Raw genomic sequence first — 14,000 nt, 5'->3', positions numbered from 1 at the left:
TAAAAAATACAGAACAAAACAGTAATATTCAGAACGGATATGTTAAATAGATAAAAAAAAAGTGACAGTAATGAGACTTGTTATTAAGTTTTTTATATTGTTATAAAATATATATATATATATATATATATATATTTATTTTAACAACTTTTTAATAATCAACAAATCCTGAAAAAAGGATCACAGGTTATAAAATAAACATTAAGAAGTGTTTAACATTGATAATAAATGAGCATATTAGAATGATTTCTGTAGGATCATGTGACACTAAAAACTAGAGTAATGGCTGATGAAAAGTCAGCTTTGCATCACAGAAATATACTTTAATGTATAGTAAAATATTATAAACCATTCATTTAAATTTTAAATAATTAGATTTTTTTTCTGTATTTTTGCATAAGACATAAGCATAAGACACTTCTTTCAAAAACATTAAAATAGTAATGTGTCCAAACTTTTGTACTGTATAAGTAAAAATATGCAATAAATATAAATAAAAAGTTTCGGAATCTTTAAAATTTAGAATTTAAAGTGCTTTTTTGGGGGGGGGCCTCCAACATGAATTTTGCCTAGAGCCTCCTAATGTCTAGAACCGGCCCTGCACATGTGAGTGAGGTCACAGGAATGTCTTATTCACAGTTAATTAGTCTAAAAAATAAAACAGATTTAATACTTCAATGTTAGTATTTAATCAGAATATCGTATACTGTATGTCCCCATATCCTGACATCTATTTTTATGATATTACATGCAACAGATGAACAATGAGTTGTTTACTCGAGCTGAACAGAGAAAATGTGTGCGTGATTGTGTCCGAATGCATGTTCACATGCATTTGTGTGTGTGTGTCTCTGAGATCAAGGAATGGATAGCCTTATTAAAGGATGCCATGTTCTGCTGGACATCTAACAAGCCTCTCCTCTAATGTCTGAACCCGTTTAATCGCTTGCACAGCAGCTGAAGATTTAAACCCCGTCTGAGCACAGAGCGCCCCGGCTAAAGGCCGTTCACACTCAGTTCTTTCACCACTCTGCTATCGCTCTGGAGAGACAGCAATTACTCACACAGTCAATATCCAGACACACTGCAGTTATTTCTCGGGTACATGCTGCAAGATAGGAAAAGCATTCGCTGAATCTACTGGCACTCGGGGACTTGTCTTTGTTTGCATCCAAATTTCGCATACTATCCGTCCTAAATGGTACACACTATGTGTGTGAGTTTAGATCTCACAATTCTGAAATGACATCTTGCAACTTATGAGAAACGAAAATTATGAGTTCATAATACACAAGTCTGACACTATATCGCAGTGTGAATTTCGCAGTACAAAACATATCTGATATGATTTCTCGCATTGTTAAGATATAAAGTCACACTGCATGACAAAAATTCAGAATTGTGTTATAAACCTACAGTTTTGAGGAAAAACGTCAGAATTGCGGCACAAATCAGAGAAAGAAGTCAGAATTACGAGATATAAACTCAGGAACAAAAGCGTAAAACAAACTCAAGGCAAGGAAGGAAAAAAGTCAGGATTGTGAGGTAAATCAAAATTGTGATATTTATAATCTTGGTTACTGCAACAAATAAAGATATAATTGAGATAATATCACAATTCCCATATGAAGCCAGACTGGTGTCATTAATAATTAATGCAAAATATATGATGCACATGTTTGAAACTTAATTCACATGCACAAAAAATAAATAAAATAAATAAAAACAATTGTTAACATTGTTATGTTATGTTAATATGTTAATGTTACTACTACAAGTTCACTCTGTAATCCAATTTATGAAAACTTGAATATACCTTGAATCTAAGTGCAGTAACCTTAACTAGATTTTTTGGAGGCAATAAGTCTGCAAGATTTTTTAAATTAACGTTAACCTTTAAACTGTTGTACACATCACTTATCCATAATGCTTTGTCCTACATGTGCTTTTTAAAAAATAATTAACAATAACTAAAAATTCTTATGAATCAATTCTGAACCACAACGCATCAGTGAATCAATTTTTCTCCATTAACTACAAAAAACAGCAGAATAAGAGGGGACAAACACTCATCTATTCTCTGCATCTGCCAATCTCCACCTGTCTGCCAGTTCTTTTTATTCTGTCTCTGAAGAGGAGACGACCTTGACTCTTATGTCTCCTGGTGTGTGAAGCCAACAGGGAGCCAGTCATTTTCTCAAATTGATTCCGTTTGTACTCTTTCCCCTCTCAACATTTCAGTATATCTCTGTCTCTCCCTTTGTGTCTGTCAAATTTTCATATTTCATATTTAAACTTTTATGAAATGCTCAGTTGTTTTTGTCAGACCCTGGGAGTAGGGGCACGGGGACAAGGTAGAGTGCTCTTGCATCTCTTCTGAGTTAATTGTTTCCAGAGCTAATTTCTCAGCCTCAGGCACAGATGAGCTCGAGGGGCTTCTGCTTCCTGTTTCTGTTCACCTGTGCCGGACCTGTGGCAGCTCACAGGCAGACCTGAGTAATAAATCTGCACTTAATAAAAGTCTATAGGATCTCGTTATAAACCTGTCAGTCACATTTCTGTCAATATTTGCATTAGCAGTCAAATTTAATGTTCTTCTTCTTTTCTTATCTAAGTACACATTGCTATAGGATGTAATAGGTGTACCTTTGTAATTGTAATTTGTCATATTCAACCGCTGAAATATCCAATGAATGCAGTTTTTTAGTTTATTATATTTTCATTAGTGTACAATTCTTTTAATGTTGTATTTCGTAACCACCCTACCAACCACAGAAAAAAATCCTACTTGTATTTTTGTAAGTTGTAGTTTTTACAATTAAACAAATCGGCTGTGTTCATAGAGTCAATAGTTATTAAATGACCTCGTTTTCGTCAATCTGATTTCATATTCTGAAATTTCTGTTTATACGAACCCTAAACTTTCACAATCAGATTCACATATTTGTTTGCCGTTCATGTATTCTAAACAAAACCTCAACATAAGCGCCGTTGCCATGTTCAGAACCAGATAAAATGAATGTTACCGGAGCTGACATATACATCAAAAGAGCTTTTTAAGCAAATATTTAGTAAGTATTCAGTCTCCATTAACCAGTTTGTAACACATGAGACTTACATAAACATACACGTTCCTAAGACATAAAGCGTATGAAAACTCTTCATGTACAGAAGGTAGGTCTGAATTCGATTGAGAAAACGATCAAATTCAAGCGTGTATGTGCTTAAATTCTTTCCTATTGATCACATTACTTCTGGTCTGCACCACCCTTTCCAATCCTATTCAAATTTTATTCAGATCTATTGATTGAGGTGTTTACATTAAGGATTTTCAATCCAACTGAGCCATCAATCCCATTACTAATGGATTATTTGGTTGCATGTAAACTTAGCTAATGTTTAAGACTGACGGCCATATTCCATTTTTATTCCAGGTGTGACTCTCAAATTGTCCTGTATATTTAAAGGGTGACAAGAACGTATCAAATAACACCTGCATAGACAGGCATCAGAGACAATCCTCTTCTCTAACTCATGAATAATGCATGTAACCAAAGAGAAAGAAAATCATATAATTGTAGCAAATAACAAAACTTATTGTCTTCACGGATTTGATTCTTATTCTCAACTTTTTTGGCATTTCTGGTTCCCTTTCCAAACTCCCCAGCCTCACAATATTTTTACATTTTTCATAACCTAAGAGAGGTTTCTAGCACTCACATTAGTGACAGGCAGGAATGATATAGCCACACTTATGTAACGTACTGCATATCAATGATATGACGACAGCAGGTCTATTCATACACACATTAACTGAACTTCCTCTCAAAAATCAGCTGTGACTTTATATTTCAAGTACTGGGTCTGATCATAATTCAAGTTTCTTTCATAATCAAACAACCATACCATACAAAAAAGGCTTTATCTTACTTTTAAAACCAGTACTTATGGAAATAACTTTAAAAGAATAAACTGAATGTAATGTTTTTAGACACTTAACTGTATGTTATAAATAAAAATGTATTATAGTGTTAATTTATATTAAATGCAATTAAGTATCTTAATTGCTAGTTTCTGACCCATTGAAGTACGTCTTAAGTGCATATTTATATGTAATTTCACAATAACTTTTTAGATTACTGCTATGGTCTTTTTTGATTATATATTTAGTAATTACACATTTGTAATGATGAAGCAGCAATTTAGTACATTTAAATTAATTTACATTAAATTTAATATCAAATAACACACTACAGTAGCAATTATAATCAAGTACTTTACACGTACTTTAGTATGTTAGTCAACACATCAAAATAAGTGTACTTGTTTAAAACATGACACAAGTTTATTAAAATTTTAAAATGTACTTTAAAGTAAACTTTTAATTTGATATTACTCCAAAGTGCACAAAAGTGTACTCTCTTTAAGTGGCCTTTTACCTCAATAATACTATATTATAATAAACAGCATTACGCTGCTGTGTGAGCATAGTTGTTTTCAGTGGAATGTGCTACAATAAATGACAACACGTAACAAGTCCAAGCCAGAAAATCAGATGAGCTTCTTCAAACCAATGACAGCCAGACAATGTGAGCAAGAGCTTTTTCATTTGACAAATGTGACATCTAACATCAGCCTGCCATTAGTACTTGACATCATTTTCCCACCCCACCGCTTGTCACACTTACCACGGGCTTTCTGGCTGATGTCCTGGAGAAGCACTTCATAACGGATGGGTTCATCATCCTCATTAAACGGCAAGTCATCTGCCGTGATGTTGTCCTCGCGCATCTGTGAGTACGGCCCCTCCACGGCAAAGTAGCACGGTCGGTCATCTTTCTTATTATCGTTAAACACCAGCAGGGCATGTTTGTGCCACCCGAAATGCCTGTGCATCCTGGCAACAAACTCACCCAGCTTCTTGTGTGTGGGGCCGATGTTGGTGATGGACGAGTACAAATTGAAACCTAATGCTCTCGCTCCACCCGTGATCATCGGAACCTCCCAATGTGTGGTGAAACGGGCCACCGGTGAGGACGAGTAGTCACATCCCGGCCCGATGAAAGCCCAGGGGTTATATGAGAACTTCATGTCCACGGCCACGAGAGGAGCCACTGAATCCGAACACACTCCTTCCTTGTTTTCGCTGCTCTTGAAAACAAGTTGTAGATGGTAGCCTGGCAGCAGGTTGGGGTCAGAGTTCACCTTGTCCAGGGCCCAGTGCAAGGCAGGGCCGACACGGGGCCATGCCCAGGGGTACTCAGTGTTGTGTAGAGGCAGGATAACTGCTAGGGTGATGTTCTGTTGAGGTGGATGGGGACTGAGAGACTGAGGCTGGTTTTGAGTGAGGGGCTCCAGTTCAACCACTCCAAACGACACACCGCTCAGCAGAACTAGAAGAGTGAGCCTCAGCGGCCCCATCAGGAACACTTCCATTCTCAAAATGGATGGGAAGGACTAAGACTCTGAAAACATCAAGACAGAGACACACTTGAGACATACTTTCAGCAGAACTGAAAATGTCCATCATTCACGAAGTTACTTGTTCAGAGGAATTAAACAAGAAAATTGTGTACAACTAAAAACATCTACAACAATAAGCAGAGGTTCTTCAGTGGAAAAAGATTCTTCCAATAATTAAAAGGTTCTTCACACTAAGAAAAAAAAAATACTTCTCTGTTTCATGAAAGGTTCTTTGGGAAACCCATAATGGTTCTTTAATGGCTTTGCTATGGGGAAAAAAAATAAATAAATAAAAATAAATATATATATATATATATATATATATATACTGTATATATAGGCTATATTTGATACGTGTACTCCTAAAAAAAATTAATATATGTAGCTGGGTGGTTATTAGCATGCCAGTTATTAACATATTGGCTGTTTATTAATATTTATAAAGCACGTATTCTGCATGACAATTCTACATCCATAACCCTACCCAATACATAAACTTACCTTACTAACTATTAATAAGCAGCACATTAGAAGTTTACTGAGGCAAGAGTCGTAGTTAATCGTTTGACAATAGCGAGAATTGGACCTTAAAATAAAGTGTGACCATATATTTTTCATAATTGAGTATACACTACGCTATGTAATGTTGCGAGCGTAAACGAATGAAACTGAGGGGGTTTGGAGACGCGTTTATAAAAGTTTATCCTAACTATTTTCATTTTACATGTCTTGAAACGCAAAGCTGAAAAAAAACCTTTGAACTTCTTAAACGTGAAGCAAGTGTATACAGACCAATGGCGCCCTCACTTCAACCTAATATATTAATACACACTTTTGATATAAAACATCATTTAACAGTCAAAAACACTAAAAAATTGTTGAATTAATATTTTACCACAGATCAGGTCGTCATTTGGTGTCATAATCCCTCTGCAATCCTAGCCTTCCTCTGTAAATTAAAATCCGTATCTCGTGAATGCGTCGGCAAATCTGTTCTTCCAGAGAAAACACGTTGATTTTTACAGCTCAAACCGACTCATCCAATTTACAGGAGTGAAACTTCAGTATCTTGACCCTCTCCACAGAAACCAGCATGATTTCTCAAGCTCCCATCTGTCTCCGAATGTGCTGAGGAAACGGGATTCGCAAAGACGAAATATTTCCCTTTCCTGGTGCGCATGTGAATTTCTTGGAAACTTCTGTTAATGAGTATCGAGGCTTCTTTAGTTAAAACTGTTGAACATGTCCTCTTCTTCTTGCTCTTGTCCCGACAGGAGAAGATGGGAAAATCTCAGCGGGTGTAGATTTGATTCAGTGCGCGCGATGTCACAACAAAAAGTGAAGTCAAAGTAAAAACCACGTTCACATTTGCATTTACAAAACTCGACTTTTTTAAATTTTCTAAATAAAATGAAAGGTGCGGGTCTACGTTTGAAGGCTGTTCTCCCCTCAAGCTCATCTAATGAGTGTTGGGTCAGTCAAAGCGACGTGAAGCTCAAGGTGGGAGGAGGAGAGAACTGAGAGAGGCAATGACACAGTGTGCTAGTCTAAGTCAGGCAGGAGAGGAGGACAAAGAGAGAGATGTAGAAAGAATGTTTCCAGCACTGTTGCGCAGCCATGTGGCATCATTACCCCATTCTGGCATGAGAACCTCAGATAGATAGATAGATAGATAGATAGATAGATAGATAGATAGATAGATAGATAGATAGATAGATAGTCAATAGATATAATGATAAACTGATAGAAAGACAGACAAGACACAGAGCAATTTAAGTATTGAACGATTGATAGAGCGATCAAACAATAATTAGAACAATAGATCTACAGAATGACGGATAAATAGATAGAATATTTGATAACTGATTGAACTTTAGAATAGACATAGGCTAACGTCTCAGGTTACGTATGTAACCATGGTTCCCTGAGAGGGAACGAGACACTGCGTCCTCTAGAGGTCGCTATGGGGAACTCCATCTACGTGACCCGTGTCTGAAGCATATATACAACAACACCAAATATTGGCCGGCGACAGCCTATGACGTCACTCCCGGTGCGCCACAGTATAAAGGGGCGCCGGGAGAAAGCATCATCCGCTTCTTCGTCTGAAGCTGCATCCGAAGCATGGCCTGAAGTCTAGAGGACGCAGTGTCTCGTTCCCTCTCAGGGAACCATGGTTACATACGTAACCTGAGACGTTCCCTATCAAGGGAACTTCGAACTGCGTCCTCTAGAGGTCGCTATGGGGAACGATATACCAACGCCGCCATGCTGAGGGAAGTGCATGCCATTCCAAAGGCGAGCACTAAGCATCAACTCTTATCAACGATAAAGGAGTTGTCCCTGGGATGAATTGACGGCTGTCAGTGACATTATCCCCTTCGGCCAAAGGCCTGAGTTTCATACCCCGGACTTACCTGACAGAGGCCGGACCTCCTGGACCTAGGGTAAAACTCAGGGCTTGGAATCAGAAAGAAAGATTCCTTTAAGGGGATACGGCCGAGCGCTTAGGATAGTAACTAAGCCTGGCCTGTCACCCAGGGGCTACTGCTTGCTCCTACAAGAGCTCGCCGAAGGAACTGTATCAACAGATCCTTAGTAGTAGCCCCCGTGCAAATGATATCACTGGGGATACATAGGTAGAGTGGGGCCCAAGGAGACCGGGGCCCAACTGACTCAAAGAATGGGACGAAGCCTCAGCGCGTAACCCATACCATACAGGATTTTTAGAAAAGACCACAAGACACTCGGTGTGCGATCTTACCACAGCGTGGCTTTCAGAAAGTGAACAAAGACTAGCGTGCGCACTTACCATAACATGGATTTAGACATCGTTCTTTTCGTATGCTCTGGAGGGAGCAGCAAGCTCATAGATAACCCTCTATAGCGAGGGGAGCAGTGCCGGCTCGACCAACAAGGAGAGCTCGTGAGGGAGCAGCAAGCTCATAGATAACCCTCTATAGCGAGGGGAGCAATGCCAGCTCTACCACGACAGAGCTCCAGAGAGCGGAGAACTTAACTCTCAGTTCATGAGAGGATACTAGCACGTACATGAGTAGAGTGGGGCCCAAGGAGACCGGGGCCTAACCAACTCAAAGAATGGGACGAAGCCTCGGCGCGTAACCCATACCATACAGGATTTTTAGAAAAGACCACAAGACACTCGGTGTGCGATCTTACCACAGCGTGGTTTTTAGAAAAGTGCACAGAGACTAGCGTGCGCACTTACCAAATATGGATTTTAGAAATCGTACTGTCAGATGACGAGGAGGCCTAAGAAAGGCCTGACGTGCTGAAATTTCTGAATAACAGAGCTCTGAGAGCGGAGACTCGACCCTCATAAGAGGGGAAACTCAACGCTCAGCAGGGAGCGGCATGCTCATAGGCAGCAATGCCAGCTCTACCCAGACCGAGCTCCAGCGAGCGGAGAACTTAACTCTCAGTTCATGAGAGGATATTAGCACATACATGAGTAGAGTGGGGCCCAAGGAGACCGGGGCCTAACCAACTCAAAGAATGGGACGAAGCCTCAGCGCGTACCCCATACCATACAGGATTTTTAGAAAGACCACAAGACACTCGGTGTGCGATCTTACCACATCGTGGATTTCAGAAAGTGCCCAGAGACTAGCGTGCGCACTTACCATAATGATGGATTTGAAATTTCTATTCTCCAAATGCTCTAGCTTTAAACAACGTTACTCTCTATCGGATGCTCTCTGGAGGGAGCAGCATGCTCGTAGTCAAGTGACCCTCTAAGAGAGGGGAGCAATGCTATCTCGACCAGCAAAGAGAGCTCCTGAGGGAGCAGCATGCTCATAGGCGACCCTCTAAATGAGGGGAGCAATGCTAGCTCTACCAAGACAGAGAGGATACTCAGCACATATATAAGTAGAGTGGGGCCCAAGGTGAAAACCGGGGCCTAACCGACTCAAAGAATGGGACGAAGCCTCAGCGCGTAACCCATACCATACAGGATTTTAGAAAAGACCGCAAAAACACTTGGTGTGCGATCTTACCACAGCGTGGTTCTTAGAAAAATGCACAGACACTAGCGTGCGCACTTACCAAATATGGATTTCAGAAACCGTATTGTCAGATGCTCTCTGGAGGGAGCAGCATGTTCATAGATGACCCTCTAAGTGAGGGGAACAATGCTAACTCTACCAAGAAAGAGCTCTGGAGAGCGGAGAATTCAACTCTCAACATGAGAGGGAACTCAGACACTCAGAAGGGAGCGACACGCTCATAAGAGACCCTCTAAAATAAGGGGAGCGATGCCAGCTCACCCAACAAAGAGAGCTCAGAAAGGGAGCAACATGCTCATAAATAACCCTCTAAAGTGAGGAGAGCAATGCTAGCTCGACCAACTATGAGAGCAACCTGACAAGGAGGCCTAGAGAAAGGCCTGACGTGCTGAGGCTTCTGAATAACAGAGCTCTGGGAGCGGAGACTCGACTCTCATATGAGAGGAAACTCAGACGCTCAGCAGGGGGCGGCATGCTCATAGGCAACCCTCTATAGCGAGGGGAGCAGCGCCAGCTCAACTAACAGGGTAGAGCTCGGAGGGGTACAGCAGCAACGAGGAGCAGGTTGTTAAGTAACAAGCTCTGGGAGCGGAACTCTACTTACGGCAAAAGAGGGAACTCACACGCTCATACGAGAGCAGTATACTCAAGGTGACCCTCAACCGTGAGGGGAGCAAGACTAGCTCTACCATGATAAAGCTCTGGAGAGCGGAGAATCTACTCTCAGCATGAGAGCTCAGACACTCAGGAGGGAGCGGCATGCTCAAAAAATAACCCTCCACATTCTAGGCGAGGGGAGCAAACCGGCTCGACCTACAAACAGAGGGATACCTAACAACCCGAACGAGCTGCTGGAAAAGTATCAGGTAACAGGTAGCTGAACAGAAGGCAACAAGGGCTCAGGGAAACTGCTACTTAAAACCCTAATAAGGGTGGGCAGTTCCAAGCTAAACCTCGTGTGCCTATTATTGCCTCGTTTGAAGAACAAAAGGGCCAAACTCGAAATGCTGCTCCTAGTTACCAAAGCATAGTAATAACGACGCTCATCCATACCTGATACCATTTCTAAAGTAGATTGAACACATCCCAGCGAATCTGAAAATTGGATCGTACTCACCCATCCAAGGATCCAGCGCATAAGATCGGACCCAGAGGCGCAAACAGGGCCTAGGTCCAGATCATCAGTAAGGCAGGTTCTAAAGGCATAGAACCTAACCAAAATCAGATCCGGTAGATGGAAATGTGAGTGTAGGAGGTGCTCACCTAGCCTCAGTTAGGTGGAGTGAACGGAGGTTGCAAGGGAATTAGAGAGGGAGATGTAAAGGCCCTCTGAAGGAAGGAAAGTCTCAACTTTCACCCTGGCCCGGGCGAGAGCGTTGTGAACGCCTCTTCCAGACCACGTCCCTCAGGTTCTGCCTACCTCTCGTCGACCTGCGCTTCCCTGAGGCCTTACCCGCAGGCGGGGGAGGGGCGCGAGTCGCGACACTAGCCTTCTGTACCCATCTTTGATCCTCAGATCCAGATGGGCCAGGACCCTCGCGTTGTTTGGGTTCAGACCTGGACCTTCTCGGGATGAAGGTTTTAAAAGCCGCTGAGCGCGCCCTCGCCTCCCTAAACTTTTCAACCACCGTCTCGACGGAGGTACCAAAAAGTTCAGAAGGCGAAACCGGCGCATCGAGAAGAAAGCCCCTCTCTTTCTTCCCAACGTCTGCCAGGTTCAACCACAGTTGTCTCTCCGTTACCACCATGGCCGCCATGGACCTGCCCATAGCAGCGGCGGCCTGCTTGGTGGCTCGGAGAGCCAAATCAGTGGTGCGGCGCAACTCAGCCACCTCGTCAGGGGAAAGACCCTGACCCTTATCCAGGTCTTTCAGCAGATCAGCCTGATAAGCCTGAAGCACAGCCATCGTGTGCACCGAGGCGATGGCCTGACCTGCTGCTGCATATGCCTTACCATTTAAGCGAGATGTCATCTGAAGGGGCTTAGATGGCAAGGAAGGAACCTGAAGAGAGGATGCCTTGCCCTCAGAGAGATAGCTAGCTAGCGTCTCTTCTATGGGAGGCATCCGCTCATAGCCGTTCTCACGCATCCCCTCAATATTAGCATAACTGGTATGCTGAAATCTAACAATACGAGAGGAAAACGGCTTTTTCCATTCCTTCTCAACCTCCGTATGAAGGTCAGGAAGGAAAGGAAGGTTCACTTGGGCTGGGGGGTTATGGCCAGAGAGATAACGCTCATCGAGACGACCCCGCGGCGCCACCACTCTGGCCCGCTTCCACGGCAAGTCAAGCCTTGCCGAGGCGCGTTCCATAACCTCCAACAGCTCCTCATACGCAGGGCAGGAGGATTGAGAGGGCTCAGTCTCGACTTCTTCACCCTCAGACATCTCCTGCTCTTCCTGGGCAGCGCCCAGCAGAGCACTAGCTGTTGAGTCAGATGGCGCCAGTGAAATCGCGTCATCCTCCTCCAGCAGCTCGCCCTCGTCCGCGACTGATGAGCGTGAGAAGGAAAGCCCCTTCTCTAACTCACCAGCGAGACTCACCTGCGAGCCCCATGAGCTCATTTTCCTCCGTGCCTCAGCAGCAGAGGGTCCTGAACCCCGGGGAGCAGATGGCTGTCCCTCCTTCCTCAAAAAGAGAGACAAACGAGAGCGGAGCGTTTTCATGGAAAACCGCTCACAGTGCACGCATACCGCTCCCTCGAGAACATCGCGTGCGTGCTCTTCACCCAAACAAAAGACGCAAAGATCGTGTGAATCATCAGGTGTCAGATAACGCGGACACGGATGCACACACCTCTTAAACGCCTTGCTAGTGCTCGCCATTATTATATTTAGAAGAAACCGTTCTTACCTCGTGAGTACACGCTTCAAACAAAGCAGTCATTGAAGACGAAGAAGAGGATGATGCTTTCTCCCGGCGCCCCTTTATACTGTGGCGCACCGGGAGTGACGTCATAGGCTGTCGCCGGCCAATATTTGGTGTTGTTGTATATATGCTTCAGACACGGGTCACGTAGATGGAGTTCCCCATAGCGACCTCTAGAGGACGCAGTTCGAAGTTCCCTTGATAGGGAACTAATATTTTTTTATAATAGATATACAAAAAGACAGAGAGATAGACAAATAGATAAAACGATTCGAAAGAAAATTATTTCTTATATTTTTTTAATGTATTTTTGATTTTAAAAACATACAATTTAGCATTTTTACATTAAATTACCCCAGTCTTTAATTTTTGGTTACAGCAATATATTTTTATGGTCATAAATTGTGTGTGTGAGCACTCATTTTAAATGAATACTGATTGATAAGGACATTTGTGGCGCTCTGATTGTGAATGAATCATTTGTTTAGGAATTACATTGCTGCTTGACATATGTTTGTTGTAGCTACTAGATGACTGTGCCCAACACAGGATGAGAAGCCACTTTATCATTGTGCAACAATGACTTGACCTCTTGCATGGGAATACACAGGAAAAACAGTTTGCTGGATAGATGAGAAAGCAGGACTTGTCGTGTTGTCCCTGCCACTGTGCGAGTGTTTGGTGTGAGGCGAGGTGAGGTGGGGTCCCTCTTGACCTCCGGCATTTTAATCACATGCCTTTCTTCCTCCTCATTGTTCCAGCTTTTTCGCCCACTTCCTCCCAATTAAAAGAGTCTATTTTTGTGCAGTCCGTTACGCTTTTATTGGCTTCTGCTCCGTCCTCTCCTCCGCTCTGTTCTGTTCTCCGTTCGGCCTTCTGCGGGAGCGTCTCATCTTGCGCGTCCTCAGCAGCACTCACCCTGACAAACAACTTCCAGATCAATAAAGCACTGGGAGGACTTCAGATGCTGGCTTCCCGTACACAGAGCGCGCCGGGAAAGACATGCTGCGCACGAGGCCAGCACCTCCCGGTTATAGCTGGTCGTAAATAAGCAGCGTAGGGAGGGCTGGACAGCAGATAAATTGTGAGCCACTTTCTCTTTCCCCGCCTCCAGGAGGGCCGATGTGTTACTTTCAAACTTCTGCCACCGTCCTTGGGACCCAGCTGACCAAATGCCCTTCCATTCATTCCGATTGCCCATGCTGGTTATCCGGACCCCCCTCGCACCTTTGACCTTATCCGGTCAACCACACACATACCAGTTGCTACAGTTTCCAAAACAGGATATGTTGCACCCTTACTGATTGTCACTCGCTCTTTCTCTGACAATGTTCAAATACTACTCTTGCTATTTCTGCAGTATATAGTACAGTCAAACCAAAAATTATTCAGATACCACATATAGTTTTGGATTTTTTTTTTTAAAATAAATCACATATTGGCTTGTATAACATCAAATAATAATACTTTACAAATAACAATAGCATTACATAACTAATATTTTTTATAATATAGATGAACAGATAGATAGATCGATACAACCCAAATTCCGGAAATGTTTTTGTTGGGATGTTTTTCTTGTTTTTTTAGAAATGTCTTTTAGTTTTAATTTTTTTTAGAAATTAAAACTACAAGACA

The 14,000-nt window shown here is 42.4% G+C and overlaps 1 protein-coding gene across 1 annotated transcript in view; it reads right to left on the bottom strand.

The window, feature by feature from the left end:
• The window catches only part of LOC306847666 (atrial natriuretic peptide receptor 1-like), a 157,048-nt gene extending 150,088 nt beyond the window's left edge, over positions 1–6,960 (bottom strand). Inside the window, exons 1-2 of the mRNA XM_079381751.1 lie at positions 6,359–6,960; positions 4,689–5,465 (exon numbers count right to left, since the gene is read on the bottom strand). Coding sequence (XP_079237877.1) covers positions 4,689–5,436 — 748 coding nt within the window. The 5' untranslated portion in view covers positions 5,437–5,465; positions 6,359–6,960. The remainder of the gene's footprint in view (positions 1–4,688; positions 5,466–6,358) is intronic.
• Between the last annotated feature and the right edge of the window lie 7,040 nt (positions 6,961–14,000).

Source organism: Barbus barbus (assembly GCF_936440315.1).
Source record: "Barbus barbus genome assembly, chromosome: 27".
NCBI lineage: Eukaryota > Metazoa > Chordata > Actinopteri > Cypriniformes > Cyprinidae > Barbus > Barbus barbus.
This window is presented reverse-complemented; position numbering and strand designations above follow the sequence as displayed.